This window comes from Balaenoptera ricei, chromosome 5, assembly GCF_028023285.1.
Source record: "Balaenoptera ricei isolate mBalRic1 chromosome 5, mBalRic1.hap2, whole genome shotgun sequence".
Classification (NCBI taxonomy): domain Eukaryota; kingdom Metazoa; phylum Chordata; class Mammalia; order Artiodactyla; family Balaenopteridae; genus Balaenoptera; species Balaenoptera ricei.
This window is the reverse complement of record NC_082643.1, coordinates 113646940-113673577: the sequence shown is the minus strand read 5'-3', so window position 1 is coordinate 113673577 and position 26638 is coordinate 113646940. Positions and strand designations below refer to the sequence as shown.

Genomic DNA, 26638 nt, shown 5'->3' with positions numbered 1-26638 from the left:
TCCCATATTAGGGAAGTTTTCAACTATAATCTCTTCAAATATTTTCTCAGTCCCTTTCTTTTTCTCTTCTTCTTCTGGGACCCCTATAATTCGAATGTTGGTGCGTTTAATGTTGTCCCAGGGGTCTCTGAGACTGTCCTCAGTTCTTTTCATTCTTTTTTCTTTATTCTGCTCTGCAGTAGTTATTTCCACTATTTTATCTTCCAGGTCACTTATCCGTTCTTCTGCCTCAGTTATTCTGCTATTGATCCCTTGTAGAGTATTTTTAATTTCATTTATTGTGTTGTTCATCATTGCTTGGTTCCTCTTTAGTTCTTCTAGGCCCTTGTTAAATGTTTCTTGCATTTTGTCTATTCTATTTCCAAGATTTTGGATCATCTTTACTATCATTATTCTGAACTCTTTTTCAGGTAGACTGCCTATTTCCTCTTCATTTGTTAGGTCTGGTGTGTTTTGACCCTGCTCCTTCATCTGCTGTGTGTTTTTCTGTCTTCTCATTTTGCTTATCTTACTGTGTTTGGGGTCTCCTTTTCGCAGGCTGCAGGTTCGTAGTTCCCATTGTTTTTGGTGTCTGTCCCCAGTGGCTAAGGTTGGTTCAGTGGTTTGTGTAGGCTTCCTGGTGGAGGGGACTAGTGCCTGTGTTCTGGTGGATAAGGCTGGATCTTGTCTTTCTGATGGGCAGGTCCATGCCCGGTGGTGTGTTTTGGGGTGTCTGTGACCTTATTATGATTTTAGGCAGCCTGTCTGCTAATGGATGGGGCTGTGTTCCTGTCTTGCTAGTTGTTTGGCATAGGGTGTCCAGCACTGTAGCTTGCTGGTCGTTGAGTGAAGCTGGGTCTTGGTGTTGAGATGGAGATCTTTGGGAGATTTTCGCCATTTGGTATTACGTGGAGCTGGGAGGTCTCTTGTGGACCAGTGTCCTGAAGTTGGCTCTCCCACCTCAGAGGCACAGCCCTGATGCCTGGCTGGAGCACCAAGAGTCTTTCATCCACATGGCTCAGAATAAAAGGGAGAAAAAATAACAAGAAAGAAAGAAAGAAAGAAAGAGGATAAAATAAAATAAAATAAAGTAAGATAGAATAAAATAAAGTTATTAAAATAAAAAAATAAAAAATAATTATTGAGAAAAAATAATTTTTTAAGTAAAAAAAAGAAGCAGACGGACAGAACCCTGGGACAAATGGTGAAAGCAAAGCTATACAGACAAAATCTCACACAGAAGCATACACATACACACTCACAAAAAGAGAAAAAGAGGAAAAAATAATATATCTTGCTCCCAAAGTCCACCTCCTCAATTTGGGATGATTCGTTGTCTATTCAGGTATTCCACAGATGCAGGGTACATCAAGTTGATTGTGGAGCTTTAATCCGCTGCTTCTGAGGCTGCTGGGAGAGATTTCCCTTTCTCTTCTTTCTTTGCACAGCTCCCGGGTTTCAGCTTTGGATTTGGACCCGCCTCTGCGTATAGGTCGCTTGAGGGCATCTGTTCTTCACTTACACAGGACGGGGTTAAAGGAGCAGCTGATTAGGGGGCTCTGGCTCACTCAGGCCAGGGGGAGGGAGGGGTAGGACACGGGGCCAGCCTGCGGCGGCAGAGGCCAGCATGACTTTGCACCAATCTGAGGCGCGCCATGAGTTCTCCCGGGGAAGTTGTCCCTGGATCACGGGACCCTGGCAGTGGCGGGCTGCACAGGCTCCTGAGAGGGGCGGTGTGGATAGTGACCTGTGCTTGCACACAGGCTTCTTGGTGGCGGCAGCAGCAGCCTTAGCGTCTCATGCCCGTCTCTGGGGTCCGTGCTGATAGCCGGGGCTCGCGCCCGTCTCTGGAGCTCCTTTAAGCAGCGCTCCTAATCCTGTCTCCTCGCGCACCAGGAAACAAGAGGCAAGAAAGAGTCTCTTGCCTCTTCGGCAGCTCCAGACCTTTTCCCGGACTCCCTCCCGGCTAGCCTTGGTGCACTAGCCCCTTCAGGCTGTGTTCACGCAGCCAACCCCAGTCCTCTCCCTGCGATCCGACCGAAGCACGAGCCTCAGCTCCCAGCCCCCGCCCGCCCCGGCGGGTGAGCAGACAAGCCTCTTGGGCTGTAGAGTGCTGGTTGGCACTGATCCTCTTTGCGGGAATCTCTCCACTTTGCCCTCCACAAGCCTGTTGCTGCGCTCTCCTCCGTGGCTCCGAAGCTTCCCCCCTCCGCCACCTGCAGTCTCCACCTGCAAAGGAGCTTCTAGTGTGTGGAAACCTTTCCTCCTTCACAGCTCCCTCCCCCTGGTGCAGGTCCTGTCCCTATTATTTTGTCTCTGTTTTTTCTTTTTTCTTTTGCCCTACCCAGGTACGTGGGGAGTTTCTTGCCTTTTGGGAGGTCTGAGTTCTTCTGCTAGCGTCTAGTGGGTGTTCTATAGGAGCAGTTTCACGTGCAGATGTATTTCTGGTGTATCTGTGGGAGGATGGTGATCTCCGCGTCTTACTCTTCCACCATCTTCTCCTGTCTTCTTTATCCATTCATCTTTTGATGAACATTTAGGTTGTTTCCATGTCTTGGCTATTGTGAATAGTGCTGCTGTGAACATAGGGGTGCATGTATCTCTTTGATTTATAGTTTTGTCCAGGTATACGTCCAGGAGTGGGATTGCTGGAGCATGTGGTAGTTTTATTTTTAGCTTTCTGAGGAACTTCCATACTGTTTTCCATAGTGGCTGCACCAACTTTCATTCCCACCAACAGAGTAGGAGGGTTCCGTTTTCTCCACACCATCTTATGGAGACATTTTTGGTTTCACAGCTGGGGTGGAGGGTTACTGGCATCTAATAGGTACAGGCCAGGGATGCTGCTAAATACCCTACAATACACAGGACAGTCCCCACAACAAAGAATTATCTGGCCCAAATGTCAATAGTTCCATCCTTGAAAAACCACAATGTAGATTAAATTTTAAATAAGCAATTGTTGCAAATTAACTTTTTCACTTTTTTTTATCTTTCAGTTTTAATTTATAGACTAACTTGTTCTCAAAGTATACTTTTGTGATATGAGAAAATAATAAGGATGCAATACCAAATACTAATTGAACATTTTTTCAGTAATTTCAGTTTTCATAATCTGAAAACATTTATTAGAAGTTAATTTAATTAATTTTATAATTTAATTAATGCTTTTCTTGGTCCATTTTTTTTTTTTTTTTTTTAGTTTATTTTTGTGTATGGTGTTAGGGAGTATTCTAATTTCATTCTTTTACATGTAGCTGTCCAGTTTTCCCAGCACCACTTATTGAAGAGACTGTCTTTTCTCCATTGTATATCTTTGCCTCCTTTGTCATAGATTAGTTGACCATAGGTGCGTGGGTTAATCTCTGGGCTTTCTATCTTGTTCCATTGATCTATGTTTCTGTTTTTGTGCCAGTACCATATTGTCTTGATTACTGTAGCTTTGTAGTATAGTCTGAAGTCAGGGAGTCTGATTCCTCCAGCTCCATTTTTTTGCCTCAAGACTGCTTTGCCTATTCGGGGTCTTTTGTGTCTCCATACAAATTTTAAGATGATTTGTTCTAGCTCCGTAAAAAATGCCATTGGTAATTTGATAGGGATTGCATTGAATCTGTAGATTGCTTTGGGTAGTATACTCATTTTCACAATATTGATTCTTCCAATCCAAGAACATGGTATATCTCTCCATCTGTTGGTATCATCTTTAATTTCTTTCATCAGTGTCTTATAGTTTTCTGCATACAGGTCTTTTGTCTCCCTAGGTAGGTTTATTCCTAGGTATTTTATTCTTTTTGTTGCAATGGTAAATGGGAGTGTTTCCATAATTTCTCTTTCAGATTTTTCATCATTAGTGTATAGGAATGCAAGAGATTTCTGTGCATTAATTTTGTATCCTGCAACTTTACCATATTCATTAATTAGCTCTAGCAGTTTTCTGGTGGCAGTTTTAGGATTCTCTATGTATAGTATCATGTCATCCGCAAACAGTGACAGTTTTACTTCTTCTTTTCCAATTTGTATTCCTTTTATTTCTTTTTCTTCTCTGATTGCCGTGGCTAGGACTTCCAAAACTATGTTGAATAATAGTGGTGAGAGTGGACATCCTTGTCTCGTTCCTGATCTTAGAGGAAATGCTTTCAGTTTTTCACCATTGAGAATGATGTTTGCTGTGGGTTTGTCATATATGGCCTTTATTATGTTGAGGTAGGTTCCCTCTATGCCCACTTTCTGGAGAGTTTTTATCAGAAATGGGTGTTGCATTTTGTCAAAAGCTTTTTCTGCATCTATTGAGATGATCATATGGTTTTTATTCTTCAATTTGTTAATATGGTGTATCACATTGATTGATTTGCGTATATTGAAGAATCCTTGCATCCCTGGGATAAATCCCACTTGATCGTGGTGTATGATCCTTTTAATGTGTTGTTGGATTCTGTTTGCTAGTATTTTGTTGAGGATTTTTGCATCTATATTCATCAGTGATATTGGTCTGTAATTTTCTTTTTTTGTAGTGTCTTTGTCTGGTTTTGGTATCAGGGTGATGGTGGCCTCATAGAATGAGTTTGGGAGTGTTCCTTCCTCTGCAATTTTTTGGAAGAGCTTGAGAAGGATGGGTGTTAGCTCTTCTCTAAATGTTTGATAGAATTCACCTGTGAAGCCATCTGGTCCTGGACTTTTGTTTGTTGGAAGATTTTTAATCACAGTTTCAATTTCATTACTTGTGATTGGTCTGTTCATATTTTCTATTTCTTCCTGGTTCAGTCTTGGAAGGTTATACCTTTCTAAGAATTTGTCCATTTCTTCCAGGTTGTCCATTTTATTGGCATAAAGTTGCTTGTAGTAGTCTCTTAGGATGCTTTGTATTTCTGCAGTGTCTGTTGTAACTTCTCCTTTTTCATTTCTGATTTTATTGATTTGAGTCCTCTCCCTCTTTTTCTTGATGAGTCTGGCTAATGGCTTATCAATTTTGTTTATCTTCTCAAAGAACCAACTTTTAGTTTTATTGATCTTTGCTATTGTTTTCTTTGTTTCTATTTCATTTATTTCTGCTCTGATCTTTATGATTTCTTTCCTTCTGCTAACTTTGGGTTTTGTTTGTTCTTCTTTCTCTAGTTTCTTTAAGTGTAAGGTTAGATTGTTTACTTGAGCTTTTTCTTGTTTCTTTAGGTAGGCTTGTATAGCTATAAACTTCCCTCTTAGAACTGCTTTTGCTGCATCCCATAGGTTTTGGGTCGTCGTGTTTTCATTGTCATTTGTCTCTAGGTATTTTTTGATTTCCTCTTTGATTTCTTCAGTGATCTCTTGGTTATTTAGTAACGTATTGTTTAGCCTCCATGTGTTTGTCCTTTTTACGTTTTTTTCCCTGTAATTCATTTCTAATCTCATAGCGTTGTGGTCAGAAAAGATGCTTGATATGATTTCAATTTTCTTAAATTTACTGAGGCTTGATTTGTGACCCAAGATGTGATCTATCTTGGAGAATGTTCCGTGCGCACTTGAGAAGAACGTGTAATCTGCTGTTTTTGGATGGAATGTCCGATATATATCAATTAAATCTATCTGGTCTATTGTGTCATTTAAAGCTTCTGTTTCCTTATTTATTTTCATTTTGGATGATCTGTCCATTGGTGTAAGTGAGGTGTTAAAGTCCCCCACTATTATTGTGTTACTGTCGATTTCCTCTTTTATAGCTGTTAGCAGTTGCCTTATGTATTGGGGTGCTCCTATGTTGGGTGCATATATATTTATAATTGTTATATCTTCTTCTTGGATTGATCCCTGGATCATTATGTAGTGTCCTTCCTTGTCTCTTGTAACATTTTTTAATTTAAAGTCTATTTTATCTGATATGAGTATAGCTACTCCAGCTTTCTTTTGATTTCCATTTGCATGGAATATCTTTTTCCATCCCATCACTTTCAGTCTGTATGTGTCCCTAGGTCTAAAGTGGGTCTCTTGTAGACAGCATATATATGGGTCTTGTTTTTGTATCCATTCAGCCAGTCTATGTCTTTTGGTTGGGGCATTTAATCCATTCACGTTTAAGGTAATTATCGATACGTATGTTCCTATGACCATTTTCTTAATTGTTTTGGGTTTGTTTTTGTAGGTCCTTTTCTTCTCTTGTGTTTCCCACTTAGAGAAGTTCCTTTAGCATTTGTTGTAGAGCTGGTTTGGTGGTGCTGAATTCTCTTAGCTTTTGCTTGTCTGTAAAGCTTTTGATTTCTCCATCAAATCTAAATGAGATCCTTGCCGGGTAGAGTAATCTTGGTTGTAGGTTCTTCCCTTTCATCACTTTAAGTATATCATGCCACTCCCTTCTGGCTTGCAGAGTTTCTGCTGAGAAATCAGCTGTTAACCTTATGGGAGTTCCCTTGTATGTTATTTGTCGTTTTTCCCTTGCTGCTTTCAATAATTTTTCTTTGTCTTTAATTTTTGCCACTTTGATTACTATTCGTCTCAGCGTGTTTCTCCTTGGGTTTATCCTGTATGGGACTCTCTGCGCTTCCTGGACTTGGGTGGCTATTTCCTTTCCCATGTTAGGGAAGTTTTCGACTATAATCTCTTCAAATATTTTCTCTGGTCCTTTCTCTCTCTCTTCTCCTTCTGGGACCCCTATAATGCGAATGTTGTTGCGTTTAATGTTGTCCCAGAGGTCTCTTAGGCTGTCTTCATTTCTTTTCATTCTTTTTTCTTTAGTCTGTTCCGCAGCAGTGAATTCCATCATTCTGTCTTCCAGGTCACTTATCCGTTCTTCTGCCTCAGTTATTCTGCTGTTGATTCCTTCTAGTGTAGTTTTCATTTCAGTTATTGTATTGGTCATCTCTGTTTGTTTGTTCTTTAATTCTTCTAGGTCTTTGTTAATCATTTCTTGCATCTTCTCAATCTTTGCCTCCATTCTTATTCCAAGGTCCTGGATCATCTTCACTATCATTATTCTGAATTCTTTTTCTGGAAGGTTGCCTATCTCCACTTCATTTAGTTGTTTTTCTGGGGTTTTTTCTTGTTCCTTCATCTGGTACATAGCCCTCTGCCTTTTCATCTTCTCTATCTTTCTGTAACTGTGGTTTTTGGTCCACAGGCTGCAGGATTATAGTTTTTCTTGCTTCTGTTGTCTGCCCTCTGGTGGTTGAGGCTATCTAACGGTCCATTTTTTTAAAGTTAAGTTTTTTGGAATATATTTACATTATTAAAATTTACCCTCTTAAAGTAGACAGTTTGATGAGTTTTGACAGATATAAACAATCTGTAACTACAATCATAGTCAAGATATGGAAATATTTCTTACCCCCAAAAGTTCCCTTGAATCCTTTTTCAGTCTGTCTCCTCCTCTCACCTCAGTCCCTGACAACCAGTGATATATATTTTATTCCTATAGTTTTGTCTTTTCTAGAATGTCAAATAAATGGACTCATTCAGTGTGTAGTCATTCACAGATGCCTTTTTCCACATAGCAGATGCTTTAGAGATTCATCCACAGTGTTGCTTTACCAGTAGTTTGCTCCTTCTCCTGTTGAGTAGTATTCTATTGTATCAATACGCTACAATTTATTTCTAAATTTGAGTTGTTTCCAGCAGTTGGCTATTATGAATATTCCCATTATGTGCATTTACATGCAGGTTTTATGTGGACAAGTGTTTTCATGTCTCTTGGAGTAGGATTGCTGGATTATATGATAAATGTATGTTTAACTTATAAGAAGTGGCCACACTATTTTCCAGGGTGACTGTGTCATGTCTACCAGCAATGTATGTGACTTGAAATTGTTCCACAAATTTACCTACATTTGGTATTATCAGTCTTTTAAATCTTAGATATTTGGGATGGTTAATTTTATGTTACATTGATTGATGGGACCATGGTGCCGAGGTATTTGCTCAAACGTTATTGTGGGTGTTTCTGTGAGGGTGTTTTGAATGAGATTTACATTTAAATTGGTGGACTTTGAGTTCACCAGTTTAACTTTTTCACTTTTTAAAGAAGGTTGTGAAAACTGCAAGGGCTGCGAGCATCTAACACTCTTCTTATTGTATCCAGTGGAGGGTAGTAGTCTATACAGTACACAACCTCCTGTAATGCTACTTTCACATAACCACACACTTATACTTTTATGTATACAAACTGATAAGAATACCCACACCATCTAAATACAGATGAAAACAGATGTAGCTTTTTGGGGAAAATATCTGTAAGGTTCATAGAAGCCTCTGTTCCAGGCCCCTCAGAGACACAGAATAATAATAGTAATTACATGTACATTTTGGAAGCTTTTAAGCTTACAAGACAGAGAACAGTGTTCTTCTTTCATAGAGGAGAGAACTGACTCAGAGAGGATATGTAACTTGCTCAAGGTCACATTCCCTGTAATGCATCTAAGAAATGATGTGTGCAAGATTTGAACTTGAGTCTAACTACTAAGTTTATGCATTTATCTCTTTACCGTGTCATTTCAGCAACCTGTGTAAGGGAAGTCATTTATAAAATTAGGCTTGGACATTTTTCAAAGGGTTAGCACTATAGATACTTTCTTGAACACAGAGTTGGCATTGTCTAAGCTAGATATTTTTTTCCTGCCTTGGCACGTGTTCTTGAATGACTCTACCAACCACATCCTTGGCTCGTGGTGGTCAATTGCCCTCTAGGGCCTGGGCATAGGCTCTGAGCAAGGTGTAGTTCAGTGGAGGCAGCTGGTTCCACCCCAGCCTCCCAATGGAATTCCCAATTCGATACTGTACTTGGCCCCAAACTCAGGGCCACTGTCATAGTCCAAAGGCTTCAATCAGCTTGACATGAGGAAAACAGAGATTTGGAACTTATATGTTTAGGGCTCACCATTTGCCACTCTTTTTCTGCATGGTCTACTCCCAGGAACTCAAAGAAGGAAGCAAACCCTTCGTTTAACCACAAGTCTTCCCACCATTCCATGGTCACAGTATTTCCGAACCACTGAAATTATAAGCAAGAAAGAGGGTTAAATTCTCATGCCTTTGGTAGAAAGGCCTAGAAAATTTCAGTACATTCATTTGTTCATGCAAATTTTGTCACTTGACACAAAAGTGGCAGACGTCATACTTAGCATTTATTTCCTGCTTTATTTCTCCTGGTTTTTAAGTGATCTGAAATTCTCCTTAGTTTATTGTCTTTATTTTGGTAGTACTGGGAATATTTAAAGTTATAGGAAAACCTCGTGTATTTACTAAAGGCAAAACAATGTGTCTTAAAAGTTTCTTTATGGTAAAATGTTTATTAGCAGTAAGAAAGACTTTCAAGCAGGATTTTCTGGGTTGGCTATTTTTTATTTGCTAAGTTATAATTTCAATCATTCCTATGGTCTTAAGCCACTTTTTAAAATAAGCTAAGTTGGTGCTAAGATTCTATACCTGATGCACAAGTTCATGGGCAACCACAGTGGCCACCCTCTGTTGGTTTGATGAGGCTGATTCATTAGGGTCATAAAGCAGGTTTGTTTCTCTGTAAGTGATGAGTCCCCAGTTCTCCATAGCCCCAGTGCCAAAATCTGGAATAGCGATTTTATCTATGGAAAAAGAGTCCAGTGAGAAATACATTCTTTCCATTTTGTTCATAGCACTTCTTACCAAATTAAGTTCTTTAGATGAATGTTTTTTAAAAGACTAAATATAATTTCTCAGCGTGAAAAACAATCATCTATTTGTGTAAACTTTTCAGTCTTTAATGCACTCAAAATTTCCATGGAACTCTTCCTGTTGGCTCCAGATATCAATGTGTCTTTTATTTTTTAAGAATACTATTGGCAGTGCTCTTTTCAAGTCCTCTATAATTTTATGTCTTTTGTTCCTTTCTGTATTTCATTTTTATTTTGTTTTTTTCCCATGACTTTCACTTAGATAATACCAAGCTTCTGTTTGGGGGGATATTCTGTAAGGAATAAGAGAATGCAGTTTTCAAATGAGGTCTTAGAAGTACAGAGCTTCCAAGTATGTAGAAATATATTTCTGTCCAAGGAAACAGATTATTAGAAAATACAAAATTCCACTTTTTCCCTAATTCTGTACAATTTGTGGTCAACCAGATTCCCTACTAATTGAATAGCTTACCATCCACTTGTATGTATGTATTAAATTAGTTGGATCAACATGGAATTGACTATATTCTCTGTAAATTCCCTTCCAGGTCTAAAATGTTGAATTCAATCTAGACTTTCTAGTCCTTATTTTTGCTGGGACCTATAGTCGTAGACATGCTATCTGACAGAAGGAGGCAGTGTTAATCAGTTCTATGTTAAATCCCAAAACAGAAAAGTTTCAGTTGGATTAGTGGACAGAACACAGCTTCTCCGGTTAATGAACTATAATAAGAATGGGATTTATTTATTATTACATATAATTTAAATTAGGCACATAAATGAAAATAAATTAAATTTTCATCTAACATAAAGAAAAGGTCCTTTCTTTAGCGTCAAAATAAAGATTCTTAAAGCTTTTTATAAAAAGAATGAAAATGGATACATCTTAAATGGAGGTCAGAATTACAGCAGTAGTTTACTTTTAGTGTTATTTTCATTCTTAGGTTTGGTTATTTTGTCACAAGAGTACCTCTTAAAGTTTGGAGAAATATTCCCCCCAAGGGCCAGTATTTTCCATAATGTTACAGAGTGTAATTTGTACCTAACCCATGAACAAAAGGAATTTTTTTAAACCTCATTTCTTTGTTGAGTATTGACATTATAATTAATTCACTCCAGTGCCTTTAATTTGGGGGGTGGATAAATGCAGTAATCAATTGTAAGGAAAGTCTAAGAGTCAATTCTGAAAGAATTGAAAATGCATATAAAAGTATGAAGAAGAAGAAGGAATACGGGAGAGAGGGAGGAAGAAAAGAGAAGAGAGAAATAAATTTGTGAGATTTCCACTTCCCAGGTTATCATGGGTGGTACAAGAGAGATAAAGAGAAAAAGACTTTTAAATTAATGTGATTAACATTTTATTAGATATTATTCTGATTTTGATGGAAAGTTGTTTCTCTTCCTGTCTCCTTCTCTAATACCTGTTAAGCAATAAAAAAAAAAAAAAAAAAAATGGAGCATCCACAAAGTTGCTCAGAGCCACAGCCATTCCCATGTAGAGAATTTGGCATTCCAGTTGCTTTGCATTGGTAATTTATTAAAGTAAGGGCAGAAACAGAAATAGAGAAGTCGATTGTTGGTTTGTTGATTTTCTTGTTGCCTTCATTTCATCCCTACAGACATCTATATGGGTGTTACATTTAAAGTCTTTGCTAATACCACTCAAGCTTACTATTAAAGCATTTCTGCTGTTGATAGAAGTGTCATATCCATACCATTTTGATTATAGCACTATTTTTATTTTAAAAAGAAAACATGTTCCCCCCATCCTCCATATTAGAAAAAATACTTATGGAAGGAGCACCAGTTCATTTTAACTGTTGAAGAATCTAGAATTAGTCTTGTACAACAATGGAAAGACTGGAAGTACATGGGACTCTGACAGCATCATTTATCCCTATTATTTATTAACTCACTGATGGTAGGGAGGCAATGTAAGCTATTGGGATGGGTATTTTTAAACAATTTTAAACAATTTTTAAATCAGCTGATCTAGGTTGCTCTTTCTGGTTCCATCATTATCAGTGTCTGCAGTTTTATGTATATACTTCAATCTTTATTTGGAAATAAAATACTATACATTTATCAAGTAAGAACAGAGTATAAACATTATTCTTAGAGGAATCCAGAATGAATCTTTCAGCATCTAGTAAGTATTAGATACATAGTATAGGCATATGATGAAAAGACTAAGGGATGACCATTAACTAAGGATGCTAAAGCTGGAGTAAGTGAGTTAACTTAGGTGAAAACAAAAGCAATATTAAAAATAAGAAAATAAAAAATGGTTCTCACCTAATTTAGGAAGAGAATAATCCATAGCAAAGTAGTCTTCAAAATAATCAAACACACTTTTAGTTATATTTGCAGCATATTCAGCTGTGTGCTTTTGCTCTGGCTGGACATATATAGTGAGCTATTAAAAAAAAAAAATTCAGTGAAAATTCTTCATTTGAAAAAACGCAAAAACTGTGATACATGACATAGTAGAAAGAAGGTGGGCTTTGGAGCCAGGTAAGTCTAATTGGAATCCCAGTTCTGCATGGTCTTGGACAAATCACTTCACATCTCTGAGACTCATATGTAAAGGAAAAGAATACTGCATAACTCACTAAGTAATTTCAATGACTAGAAAGACACAATGGTTGGCATAATGTACAGTATACTTTTTAAATGTTATTACTTTTTTCTACTTAGAACATATATTGTCTTCTTAATATTTGTGTATCTATGTATTTATCTCTCTTTGTGTAATTTGTCTTTGAAGAAATAAGGCATGTGATTTTTTTCTCATCTAAAGAGCCCTTAGATACATGTTTTCCATTTGTGCTTTTCTATCCATTGCTACCCAGACTACCATTTTGATATATTAACTATTCTACTTCCAGAGTCTAAAATACAATGACTCAAAATTTTCCTGAGAGGGAGGCATCTTGATAAGCGATATCTTGATAAGCGAAATCTCTAAGTATCTAGGATATTATTTTTATGCCATGACATAATTTATAAATCAAACCAAGTATAGACTTTTTACTCCGCAATTCTAAGCATGTATAACCCCAAGTAGCCAACACAATATTGAAGGAGAAAAACAATATTGGAAGATTGATAATATCTGACTTCAAGACTTACTGTAAAGCTACAGTAATCAAGACAATGTGGTATTAACAAAACAATAGAAAAATAAATCAGTACAAGACAATAGATAGCCCAGAAATAGACCCACATAAATATAGTCAACTGACCTTTGACAAAGGAGTAAAGGCAATACAATGGAACAAAGACAGTATCTTCAGCAAATGATGCTGGAATAACTGAATATCCATCTGCAAAAAAATGAATCTAGACACAGACCTTACACCCTTCACAAATATAAACTCAAAATTGATCACATACCTAAATGTAAAATGCAAAACTATAAAACTCCTGGAAGATAACATTGGGGAAAATCTATATGACTTTGGATATGAAGATGACTTCTTAGCTTTACCACCAAAGGCATAATCTATGAAAGAAATAACTGATAAGCTGGGCTTCATTAAAACTTTTGCTCTGTGAAAGACAATGTCAAGAGAATGAGAAGGTAAGCCACAGACTGGGAGGAAATATTTGTAGAAGATCCATCTCATAAACAACTGTTATACAAAATATGCAAAGAACTCTTAAAACTCAACAAGAAGAAAGCAAACAACCTGATTAAAAAATGGGCCAAAGACCTTAACAAGACACCTCACCAAAGAAGATATACAGATGGCAAGTATGTATATGAAAAGATGCTTCACATCATATGTCATCAAGGAGATGCAAATTAAAATAACAATGAGGTACCACAGCACACCTACTACAATGCCAAAATCCAAAACACTGACAACACCAAATGCTGGTGAGGATGTGGAGCAATAGGAATTCCCATACATTGCTGGTGGGAATGCAAGATGGTACAGCCATTTTGGAAGACAGTTTGGCAGTTTCTTACAAAACTAAACATACTCTTAACATATGGCCCAACAATTGTGCTCCTTTGTGTTTACCCAAAGGAGTTTAAAACATGTCCTGAGATTGGTTCAAGATGGCGGAGAAGAAGGACATGCTCTACACCCTCTTTCGAGAACACCAGAATCACAACTAACTGCAGGACAATCATCAACAGGAAGACACTGGAACTCACCAAAAAAGATACCCCACATGCAAAGACAAAGGAGAAGCCACAATGAGATGGTAAGAGGGGTGCTATCACAATAAAATCAAATCCCATAACTGCTGGGTGGGTGGCTCACAAACTGGAGAACACTTACACCACAGAAGTCACCCACTGGAGTGAAGGTTCTGAGCCCCACATCAGGCTTCCCAACCTGGGGGTCTGACAACAGGAGGAGGAAATCCTAGAGAATCAGACTTTGAAGGCAGAGGGATTTGATTGCAGGAGTTCGGCAGGACTGGGGGAAACAGAGACTCCACTCTCGGAGGACACACACAAAGTAGTGTGCACATCTAAACCAGACCTACCTGCTAGTGTTGGAGGGTCTCCTGCAGAGGCAGGGGGCAGCTGTGGCTCACCAAGGGACAAGGACACTGGCAGCAGAAGTTCTGGGAAGTACTGCTTGGCGTGAGCCCTCCCAGAGTCTGCCATTAGCTCCACCAAAGAGCTTGGGTAGGCTCCAGTGTTGGGTCACCTCAGGCCAAACAACCAACAGGGAGGGAACCCAGCCCCACCCATCAGCAAACAAGTGGATTAAAGTTTTACTGAGCTCTGCCCACCAGAGCAACAGCCAGCTCTATCCAGCACCAGTCCCTCCCATCAGGAAACTTGCACAAGCCTCTTAGATAGCCTCATCCAGCAGAGAGCAGACAGCAGAAGCAAGAAGAACTACAATCCTGCAGCCTATGGAACATAAACCACATTCACAGAAAGACAAGATGAAAAGGCAGACGGCTATGTAACAGATGAAGGAACAAGATAAAACCCCAGAAAAACAACTAAATGAAATGGAGATAGGCAATCTTCCAGAAAAAAATTCAGAATAATGATAGTGAAGATGATCCAGGACCTCGGAAAAAGAATGGAGACAAAGATCGAGAAGATGCAAGAAATGTTTAACAAAGATCTAGAAGAAATAAAGAACAAACAAACAGAGGAACAATACAATAACTGAAATGAAAACTACATTAGAAGGAATCAATAGCAGAATAACTGAGGCAGAAGAACGGATAAGTGACCTGGAAGACAAAATAGTGGAATTCACTGCTGCGGAACAGAATAAAGAAAAAAGAATGAAAAGAAATGAAGACAGCCTAAGAGACCTCTGGGACAACATTAAACGCAACAACATTCACATTATAGGGGTCCCAGAAGGAGAAGGGAGAGAGAAAGGACCTGAGAAAATATTTGAAGAGATTATAGTCGAAAACTTCCCTAACATGGGAAAGGAAATAGCCACCCAAGTCCAGGAAGTACAGAGAGTCCCATACAGGATAAACCCAAGGAGAAACACGCCGAGACACATAGTAATCGAATTGGCAAAAATTAAAGACAAAGAAAAATTATTGAAAGCAGCAAGGGAAAAACGGAAAATAACATACAAGGGAACTCCCATAAGGTTAACTAAGGTTAACAGAGGATTTCTCAGCAGAAACTCTACAAGCTAGAAGGGAGTGGCATGATATACTTAGAGTGATGAAAGGGAAGAACCTACAACCAAGATTACTCTACCCAGCAAGGATCTCATTCAGATTTGATGGAGAAATCAAAAGCTTTACAGACAAGCAAAAGCTAAGAGAATTCAGCACCACCAAACCAGCTCTACAGCAAATGCTAAAGGAACTTCTCTAAGTGGGAAACACAAGAGAAGAAAAGGACCTACAATAACAAACCCAGAACAATTTAAGAAAATGGTCATAGGAACATACATATCGATAATTACTTTAAACAGGAATGGATTAAATGCTCCAACCAAAAGACACAGGCTTGCTGAATGGATACAAAAACAAGACCCATATATATGCTGTCTACAAGAGACCCACTTCAGACCTAGGGACACATACAGACTGAAAGTGAGGGGATGGAAAAGGATATTCCATGCAAATGGAAATCAAAAGAAAGCTGGAGTAGCAGTACTCATATCAGATAAAATAGACTTTAAAATCAAGAATGTTACAAGAGACAAGGAAGGACACTATGTAATGATCAAGGGATCAATCCAAGAAGAAGATATAACAATTATAAATATATATGCACCCAACATAGGAGCACCTCAATACATAAGGCAACTGCTAACAGCTCTAAAAGAGGAAATCAACAGTAACAGAGTAATAGTGGGGGACTTTAACACCTCACTTACACCAATGGACAGATCATCCAAACAGAAAATTAATAAGGAAACAAAAGCTTTAAATGATACAATAGACCAGATAGATTTAATTGATATTTATAGGACATTCCATCTCAAAACAGAAGATTACACTTTCTTCTCAAGTGTGCACGGAACATTCTCCAGGATAGATCACATCTTGGGTCACAAGTCAAACCTCAGTAAATTTAACAAAATTGAAATCATATCAAGCATCTTTTCTGACCACAATGCTATGAGATTAGAAATCAATTACAGGGAAAAAAACGTAAAAAACACAAACACATGGAGGCTAAATAATACGTTATTAAATAACCAAGAGATCACTGAAGAAATCAAAGAGGAAATCAAAAAATACCTAGAGACAAATGACAATGAAAACACGACAATCCAAAACCTATGGGATGCAGCAAAAGCAGTTCTAAGAGGGAAGTTTATAGCTATACAAGCCTACCTCAAGAAACAAGAAAAATCTCAAATAATCTAATGTTACACCTAAAGGAACTAGAGAAAGAAGAACAAACAAAACCCAAAGTTAGCAGAAGGAAAAGTTAGCAGAAGGAAAGAAATCATAAAGATCAGAGCAGAAATAAATGAAATAGAAACAAAGAAAACAGTAGCAAAGATCAATAAAACTAAAAACTGGTTCTTTGAGAAGGTAAACAAAATTGATAAACTATTAGCTATACTCATCAAGAAAAAGAGGGAGAGGATTCAAATCAATAAAATTAGAAATGAAAAAGGAGAAGTTACAACAGACACCGCAGAAATACAAAGCATCCTAAGAGGCTACTACAAGCAATTCTATGCCAATAAAATGGACAAATTCTTAGAAAGGTATAACCTTCCAAGACTGAAACAGGAAGAAACAGAAAATAGGAACAGACTAATCACAAGTAATGAAATTGAAATTGTGAGTAAAAGTCTTCCAACAAACAAAAGTCCAGGACCAGATGGCTTCACAGGTGAATTCCATCAAACATTTAGAGAAGAGCTAACACGCATCCTTCTCAAACTCTTCTAAAAGGTTGAAGAGGAAGGAAAACATCCAAACTCATTCTATGGGGCCACCATCATCTGATACCAAAACCAGACAAAGACACTACAAAAAAAGAAAATTACAGACCAATATCACTGATGAATACAGATGCGAAAATCCTCAAGAAAATACTAGCAAACAGAATCCAACAGCACATTAAAAGGCTCATACACCATGATCAAGTGGAATTTATCCCAGAGATGGAAGGATTCTTCAATATACGCAAATCAATCCATGTGATACACCATATTAACAAATTGAAGAATAAAAACCATATGATCATCTCAATAGATGCAGAAAAAGCTTTCGACAAAATTCAACACCCATTTATTATAAAACCCTCCAGAAAGTGAGCATAGAGGGAACCTACTTCAATGTAATAAAGGCCATATATGATAAACCCACAGCAAACATCATTCTCAATGGTGAAAAACTGAAAGCATTTCCTCTAAGATCAGGAACAAGACAAGAATGTCTACTCTCACCACTATTATTCAACATAGTTTTGGAAGTCCAAGCCACAGCAATCAGAGAAGAAAAAGAAATAAAAGGAATACACATTGGAAAAGAAGAAGTAAAAATGTCACTGTTTGCAGATGACATGATGCTATACATAGAGAATCCTAAAGATGCCACCAGAAAACTACTAGAGCTAGTCAATGAATTTGATAAAGTTGCAGGATACAAAATTAATGCACAGAAATCTCTTGCATTCCTGTACACTAATGATGAAAGATCTGAAAGAGAAATTAAGGAAACACTCCCATTTACCATTGCAACAAAAAGAATAAAATACCTAGGAATAAACCTACCTAGGGAGACAAAAGACCTGTATGCAGAAAACTATAAGACACTGATTAAAGAAATAAAAGATGATACAAACAGATGGAGAGATATACCATGTTCTTGGATTGGAAGAATCAATATTGTGAAAATGACTGTACTACCCATAGCAATCTACAGATTCCATGCAATTCCTATCAAATTACCAATGGCATTTTCTACAGAACTAGAGCAAAAAATCTTAAAATTTGTATGGAGACACAAAAGACCCCGAATAGCCAAAGCTCTCTTGAGGGAAAAAAACGGAGCTGGAAGAATCAGACTCCCTGACTTCAGACTATACTACAAAGCTACAGTAATCAAGACAATATGGTACTGGCACAAAAACAGAAACATAGATCAATGGAACAGGATAGAAAGCCCAGAGAGAAACCCACGCACCTATGGTCAACTAATCTATAACAAAGGAGGCAAGGATATACAATGGAGAAAAGACAGCCTCTTCAATAAGTGGTGCTGGGAAAACTGGACAGCTACATGTAAAAGAATGAAATTAGAACACTGCCTATCACCATACACAAAAATAAACTCAAAATGGATTAGAGACCTAAATGTAAGACCGGGCACTATAAAACTCAGAGAAAAACATAGGAAGAACACTCTTTGACATAAATCACAGCAAGATCTTTTTTGACCCACCTCCTAGAGTAATGGAAATAAAAATAAAAAGAAATAAATGGGACCTAATGAAATTTAAAAACTTTTTGCACAGCGAAGGAAACCATAAACAAGACGAAAAGACAATCCTCACAATGGGAGAAGATATTTGCAAAGGAATCAATGGAAAAAGGATTAATCTCGAAAATATATAAACAGTTCATGCAGCTCAATATTAAAAAAACAACCAAATCCAAATATGGGCAGAAGACCTAAATAGATATTTCTCCAAAGAAGACATACAGATGGCCAAGAAGCACATGAAAAGCTGCTCAACATCACTAATTATTAGAGAAATGCAAATCAGAACTACAATGAGGTATCACCTCACACCAGTTAGAATGGCACCATCAGAAAATCTATAAACAACAAATGCTGGAGAGGGTGTGGAGAAACGGGAACCCTCTTGCACTGTTGGTGGGAATGTAAATTGATACAGCCTCTATGAACAGTATGGAGGTTCCTTAAAGAACTAAAAATAGAATTACCATATGACCCAGCAATCCCACTACTGGGCATATACCCTGAGAAAACCATAATTCAAAAAGACACATGCAACCCAGTGTTCATTGCAACAGTATTTACAATAGGCAGGTCATGGAAGCAACCTAAATGCCCATCGACAGATGAATGGGTAAAGAAGATGTGGTACGTATATACAATGGAATATTACTCAGCCATAAAAAGCAACGAAATTGGGTCATTTTTAGAGACGTGGATGCATCTAGAGACTATCATACAGAGTGAAGTAAGTCAGAAAGAGAAAAACAAATATCTTGTATTAACGCATATATGTGGAACAGAGAGAATGGTACAGATGAACTGGTTTGCAGAGCAGAAATTGAGACACAGAAATAGAGAAAAAACGTATGGACACCAAGTGGAGAAAGCGGCAAGGTGTGGGGGTTGTGGTGTGATGAATTGGGAGATTGGGATTGACACGTATACACTGACATTCATAGAATGGATGACTAATAAAAAATTAATTAATTAATTTTTTAAAATGTCCTGCATGAGGATGTTTATAGTAGCTTTATTCGTAATTGCCAAAACTTGGAAGCACCAAGATGTCTTTCATGTACCAGATAAACTGTGGGGAATGGAATATTACACAGTGCTAAAAAGAAAGAAACTATGAAACCATGAAAAAACAGGGAGGAACCTTAAATGCATATTATCAATATTAAGTGAAAGAAACGAATCTGAAAGGGCTACACACTGTATGATTCCAACTATTTGACATTTTGGAAGAGTCAAAAAGATGGAGACAATAAAGAGATCAGTGGATGACAGGCTGGGGTGTGAAAGGTGGAGAGATGAATAGGTAGAGCATAGAGGATTTTTAGGGCAGTAAAAATACTCTGTATGATATAGTAATGATGGATATATGTATACACCTTTAACCATATTTTCTCAGAAGTGAAGAACAGCAGAAAGATCCAATAATTTAAAGGATGAGTTTCTAAAAAGCATCCCTTGGAAGACGTTCAAGACGGCAGAGGAGTAAGACGTGGAGATCACCTTTCTCCCCACAGATACATCAAAAATACATCTACATGTGGAACAACTCCTACAGAACACCTACTGAATGCTGGCAGAAGACCTCAGACTTCCCAAAAGGCAAGAAACTCCCTACATACCTGGGTAGGGCAAAAGGAAAAACAGAGACAAAAGAATAGGGATGGGACCTGCACCTCAGTGAGGGAGCTGTGAAGGAGGAAAAGTTGCACACACTAGGAAGCTCCTTCACTTGTGGAGGTGGGGGTGGGCGGGGGGGACGCTTCGGAGCCACGGAGGAGAGTGCAGCAACAGGGGTGCAGAGGGCAAAGTGGAGAGATTCGCACACAGAGGATCGGTGCCAACCAGCACTCACCAGCCTGAGAGGCTTGTCTGCTCACCCGCCGGGTCGGGTGGGAGCTGGGAGCCGAGGCTCGGGCCTCGGTGGTCAGATCCCAGGGAGAGGACTGGGGTTGGCTGCATGAACACAGCCTGAAGGTGGCTAGTGCGCCACAGCCAGCGGGGAGAGAGTCTGGGAAAAAGTCTGGAACTGCCTAAGAGGCAAGAGACCATTGTTTTGGGGTGCATGAGGAGAGGGGATTCAGAGCACCGCCTAAACAAGCTCCAGAGATGGGTGTGAACTGTGGCTATCAACGCAGACACAAGAGACGGGCATGAGACGCTAAGGCTGATGCTGCAGCCACCAAGAATCCTGTGTGCAAGCACAGGTAACTATCCACACCTCCCCTCCCAGGAGCCTGTGCAGCCTGCCACTGCCAGGGTCCTGTCATCCAGGGACAGCTTTCCCAGGAGAACATATGGCATGCCTCAGGCTGGTGCAATGTCACACCGACTTCTGTCACCGCAGGCTCACCCCGCATTCCGTACCCTTCCCTCCCCCCAGCCTGAGTGAGCCAGAGCCCCCTAATCAGCTGCTATTTTAACCCCGTCCTGTCTGGGCAAAGAACAGATGCCCTCAGGCAACCTACATGCAGAGGCGGGTCCAAATCCAAAGCTGAACCCCAGGAGCTGTGCAAACAAAGAAGAGAAAGGGAAATTTCTCCCAGCAGCCTCAGGAGCAGTGGATGAAATCTCCACAATCAACTTGACGTACCCTGCATCTGTGGAATACCTGAATAGACAATGAATCATCTGAAAATTGAGGTGGTGGACTTTGGGAGCAACTGCAGACTTGGGGTTTGCTTTCTGCATCTAATTTGTTTCTGGTTTTATGTTTATCTCAATTTAGTATTTAGAGCTTATTATCACTGGTAGATTTGTTTGTTGATTTGGTTGCACTCTTCCTTTTTTCTTTATATGTATATATATATTTTCTCCTTTTTCTCTTTTTGTGAGTGTGTATGTGTATGCTTCTTTGTGTGATTTTGTCTGTATAGCTTTTCTTTGATGGTTTTTCCTAGGGTTCTGTCTGTCCGTTTTTTCTTTTTTTTTTTCATATAGTTTTTAGCACTTGTTATCATTGGTGGATTTGTTTTTTGGTTTGGTTACTCTCTTCTTTCTTTCTTTTTTTATTACATTTTTATTTTTAATAAGATATTTTTTATTTTAGTAACTTTATTTTTTTTTATTTTTTCCTTTGTTTCTTTCCCTTTTTTTCTCCCTTTTCTTCTGAGCCGAGTAGCTGACAGGGTCTTGGTGCTCCGGCCGGGTGTCAGGCCTGAGCCTCTGAGGTGGGAGAGGCGACTTCAGGACATTGGTCCACCAGAGACTGCACGGCCCACGTAATATCAAAGGGCAAAAGCTCTCCCAGAGATCTCCATCTCAACGCTAAGACCTAGCTCCACTCAGCAACCAGCAAGTGACAGTGCTGGAGACCCTATGCCAAACAACTAGCAGGACAGGAACACAACCCCACCCATTAGCAGAGAGGCTGCCTAAAATCATAAAAAATTCACAGACATACCAAAACATACAACCGGACGTGGTCCTGCCCACCAGAAAGACAAGATCCAGCCTCATCCACCAGAACAGAGGCACCAGTCCCCTCCACCAGGAAGCTTACACAAACCACTGAACCAACCTTACCCACGGGGGACAGACACCAAAAACAATGTGAACTACAAACCTGCAGCTTGCGAAAATGAGACCCCAAACACAGTAAGTTAAGCAACATGAGAAGACAGAAATACGCAGCAAATTAAGGAGCAAGGTAAAAACCCACCAGACCAAATGAAGAGGAAATAGGCAGCCTACCTGAAAAATAATTCAGGGTAATGATAGTAAAGATGATCCAAAATCTTGGAAATAGAATGGAGAAAATACAAGAAACATTTAACAAGGACCTACAAGAACTAAAGAGCAAACAAATGATGAACAACACAATAAATGAAACTTAAAATTCTCTAGAAGGAATCAATAGCAGAATAACTGAGGCAGAAAAATGGATAAGTGCCCTGGAAGATAAAATAGTAGAAATAACTACCACAGGGCAGAATAAAGAAAAAAGAATGAAAAGAATTGAGGACAGTCTCAGAGACCTCTGGGACAACATTAAACGCACCACCATTCGAATTATAGGGGTCCCAGAAGAAGAAGAGGAAAAGAAAGGACTGAGAAAATATTTGAAGAGATTATAGTTGAAGACTTCCCTAATATGGGAAAGTAAATATTCAGTCAAGTCCAGGACGCACAGAGAGTCCCATACAGGATAAATCCAAGGAGAAACATGCCAAGACACATATTAATCAAACTATCAAAAATTAAATACAAAGAAAAAATATTAAAAGCAGCAAGGGAAAAGGAACAAATAACATACAAGGGGATCCACATAAGGTTAACAGCTGATCTTTCAGCAGAAACTTGCAAGCCAGAAGGGAGTGGCAGGACATATTTAAAGTGATGAAAGGGAAGAACCTACAACAAAGATTACTCTATTCGGCAAGGATCTCATTCAGATTCAATGGAGAAATCAAAAGCTTTACAGAGAAGCAAAGGCTAAGGGAATTCACCACCACCAAACCAGCTCTACAACAAATGCTAAAGGAATTTCTCTAAGTGGGAAACACAAGAGAAGAAAAGGACCTACAAAAACAAACCCAAAACAATTATGAAAATGGTAATATGAACATACATATCGATAATTACTTTAAACGGGAATGGATTAAATGCTCCAAACAAAAGACACAGGCTTGCTGAATGGATACAAAAGCAAAACCAGTATGTATGCTGTCTATAAGAGACCCACTTCAGACCTGGGACACATACAGACTGAAAGTGAGGGGACGGAAAAGGATATTCCATGCAAATGGAAATAAAAAAGCTGGAGTAACAATTCTCATATCAGAGAAAATAGACTTTAAAATAAAGACTATTACAAGAAACAAAGAAGGACACTACATAATGATCAAGGGATCAATCCAAGAAGATATAACAATTGTAAATATTTATGCACCCAACATAGGAATACCTCAATACATAAGGCATTGCTAACAGCCATAAAAGAGGAAATCGACAGTAACACAATAGTAGGGGACTTTAACACCCCACTTTCACCAATGGACAGATCATCCAAAATGAAAATAAATAAGGAAACACAAGCTTTAAATGATACATTAACAGGATTGACTTAATTGATATTTATTGGACATTCCATCCAAAAACAACAAAATACACTTTTTTAAATGCTCATGGAGCATTCTCCAGGATAGATCATATCTTGGGTCACAAATCAAGCCTCGGTAAATTTAAGAAAATTGAAATCATATCAGGTATCTTTTCTGACCACAATGCTATGAGACTAGATATCAATTACAGGAAAATATCTGTAATATACAAACACATGGAAGCTAAACAATACACTACTTAATAACCAAGAGATCACTGAAGAAATCAAAGAGGAAATCAAAAAATACCTAGAAAAAAATGACAATGAAAACACAGTGACCCAAAACCTGTGGGATGCAGCAAAAGCAGTTCTAAGAGGGAAGTTTATAGCAATACAATCCTACCTCAAGAAACAAGAAACATCTTAAATAAACAACCTAACCTTACACCTAAAGCAATTAGAGAAAGAAGAACAAAAAAAACCCAAAATTACCAAAAGGAAAGAAATTATAAAGATGAGATCAGAAATAAATGAAAAAGAAATGAAGAAAACAATAGCAAAGATCAGTAAAATTAAACACTGGTTCTTTGAGAAGATAAACAAAATTGATAAACCATTGGCCAGACTCATCAAGAAAAAGAGGGAGAAGACACAAATCAATAGAATTATTAATGAAAAAGAAGTAATAACTGACACTGCAGAAATACAAACGATCATGAGAGATTACTACAAGCAACTATATGCCAATAAAATGGACAACCTGGAAGAAATGGACAAATTCTTAGAAAAGCACAACCTTCCGAGACTGAACAAGGAAGAAATAGAAAATATAAACAGAACATTCACAAGCACTGAAATTGAGACTGTGATTAAAAATCTTCCAACAAACAAAAGTCCAGGACCAGATGGCTTCACAGGTGAATTCTATCAAACATTTAGAGAAGAGCTAACATCTATCCTTCTCAAACTCTTCCAAAATATAGCAGAGGGAGGAGCATTCCCAAACTTATTCTATGAGGCCACCATCACTCTGATACCAAAACCAGACAAGATGTCACAAAGAATGAAAACTACAGGCCAATATCACTGATGAACATAGATGCAAAAATCCTCAACAAAATACTAGCAAAGAGAATCCAACAGCACATTAAAGGGATCATACACCATGATCAAGTGGTGTTTATCCCAGGAATTCAAGGATTCTTCAGTATATGCAAATCAATCAATGTGATACACCATATAACAAACTGAAGGATAAAAACCATATGATCATCTCAATAGATGCAGAAAAAGCTTTCGACAAAATTCAACACCCATTTTTGTTAAAAACCCTCCAGAAAGTAGGCGTAGAGGGAACTTACCTCAACATAATAAAGGCCATATATGACAAACCCACAGCCAGCATCGTTCTCAGTGGTGAAAAACTGAAACCATTTCTACTAAGATGAGGAACAAGACAAGGTTGCCCACTCTCACCACTAGTATTTAAAATAGTTTTGGAAGCTTTAGCCACAGCAATCAGAGAAGAAAATGAAAGGAATCCAAATCAGAAAAGAAGAAGTAAAACTGTCACTGTTTGCTGATGACATGCTTCTATACATAGAGAATCCTAAGGATGCCACCAGAAAACTACTGGAGTTAATCAGTGAATTTGGTAAAGTAGTAGGATACAAAATTAATGCACAGAAATCTCTTGCATTCCTATACACTAGTGATGAAAAATCTGAAAGAGAAATTAAGGAAACACTCCCATTTACCATTGCAACAGAAAAGAATAAAATACCTAGGAATAAACCTACCTAAGGAGACAAAAGACCTGTATGCAGAAAACTATAAGACACTGATGAAAGAAATTAAAGATGATACAAACAGATGGAGAGACATACAATGTTCTTGGATTGGAGGAATCAACATTGTGAAAATGACTATAATACCCAAAGCAATCTACAGATTCAATGCAATCCCTATCAAACTACCAATGGCATTTTTCACAGAACTAGAACAAAAAATTTCACAATTTGTGTGTAAACAGAAAAGACGCCGAATAACCAAAGCAAACTTGAGAAAGAAAAACAGAGCTGGAGGATCAGGCTCCCTGACTTCAGACTTTATTACAAAGCTACAGTAATCAAGACAGTGTGGTAGTGGCACAAAAACAGAAATATAGATCAATGGAACAGGATAGAAAGCCTAGACATAAACCTACGCACATATGGTCACCTTATCTTTGATAAAGGAGGCAAGAATATACAATGGAGAAAAGACAGCCTCTTCAATAAGTGGTGCTGGGAAAATTGGACAGCTACATGTAAAAGAATGAAATTAAAACACTGCCTAACACCATACACAAAAATAAACTCAAAATGGATTAAAGACCTAAATATAAGGCCAGACACTATAAAACTCTTAGAGGAAAACATAGGCAGAACACTCTATGTCATAAATCACAGCAAGATCCTTTTTGACCCACCTCATAGAGAAATGGAAATAAAAACAAAAATAAACAAATGGGACCTAATGAAACTTAAAAGCTTTCTCACAGCAAAGGAAACCATAAGCAATATGAAAAGGCAACCTTCAGAATAGGAGAAGGTATTTGCAAACGAAGCAACTGACAAAGGACTAATCTCCAAAATGTACAAGCAGCTCAATATCAAAAAAACAACCCAATCCAAAAATGGGCAGAAGACTTAAGTAGACATTTCTCCATAGAAGATATACAGATTGCCAACAAACACATGAAAGGATACTCCACATCACTAATCATTAGAGAAATGCAAATCAAAACTACAATGAGGTATCACCTCACACTGGTCAGAATGGCCATCATCAAAAAATCTAACAAATGCTGGAGAGCATGGGGAGAAAGGGAACTCTGTTGCACTGTTGGTGGGAATGTAAACTGATACAGCTACTATGGAGAACAGTATGGAGGTTCCCTAAAAAACTAAAAATAGGGCTTCCTTGGTGGCGCAGTGGTTGAGAGTCTGCCTGCTAATGCGGGGGACACGGGTTCGAGCCCTGGTCTGGGAGGATCCCACATGCCGCGGAGCAACTAGGCCCGTGAGCCACAACTGCTGGGTCTGCGCATCTGGAGCCTGTGCTC

The 26638-nt window shown here is 38.4% G+C and overlaps 1 protein-coding gene across 1 annotated transcript in view; it reads right to left on the bottom strand.

Annotated features, from left to right (window-relative positions):
• Positions 1-26638, bottom strand: part of ENPEP (glutamyl aminopeptidase) — a 108947-nt gene that overhangs the window by 55011 nt on the left and 27298 nt on the right. The window contains exons 4-6 of the mRNA XM_059923432.1: positions 11880-12000; positions 9361-9515; positions 8813-8926 (exon numbers count right to left, since the gene is read on the bottom strand). Of these exons, the coding sequence (XP_059779415.1) occupies positions 8813-8926; positions 9361-9515; positions 11880-12000 (390 nt within the window). The remainder of the gene's footprint in view (positions 1-8812; positions 8927-9360; positions 9516-11879; positions 12001-26638) is intronic.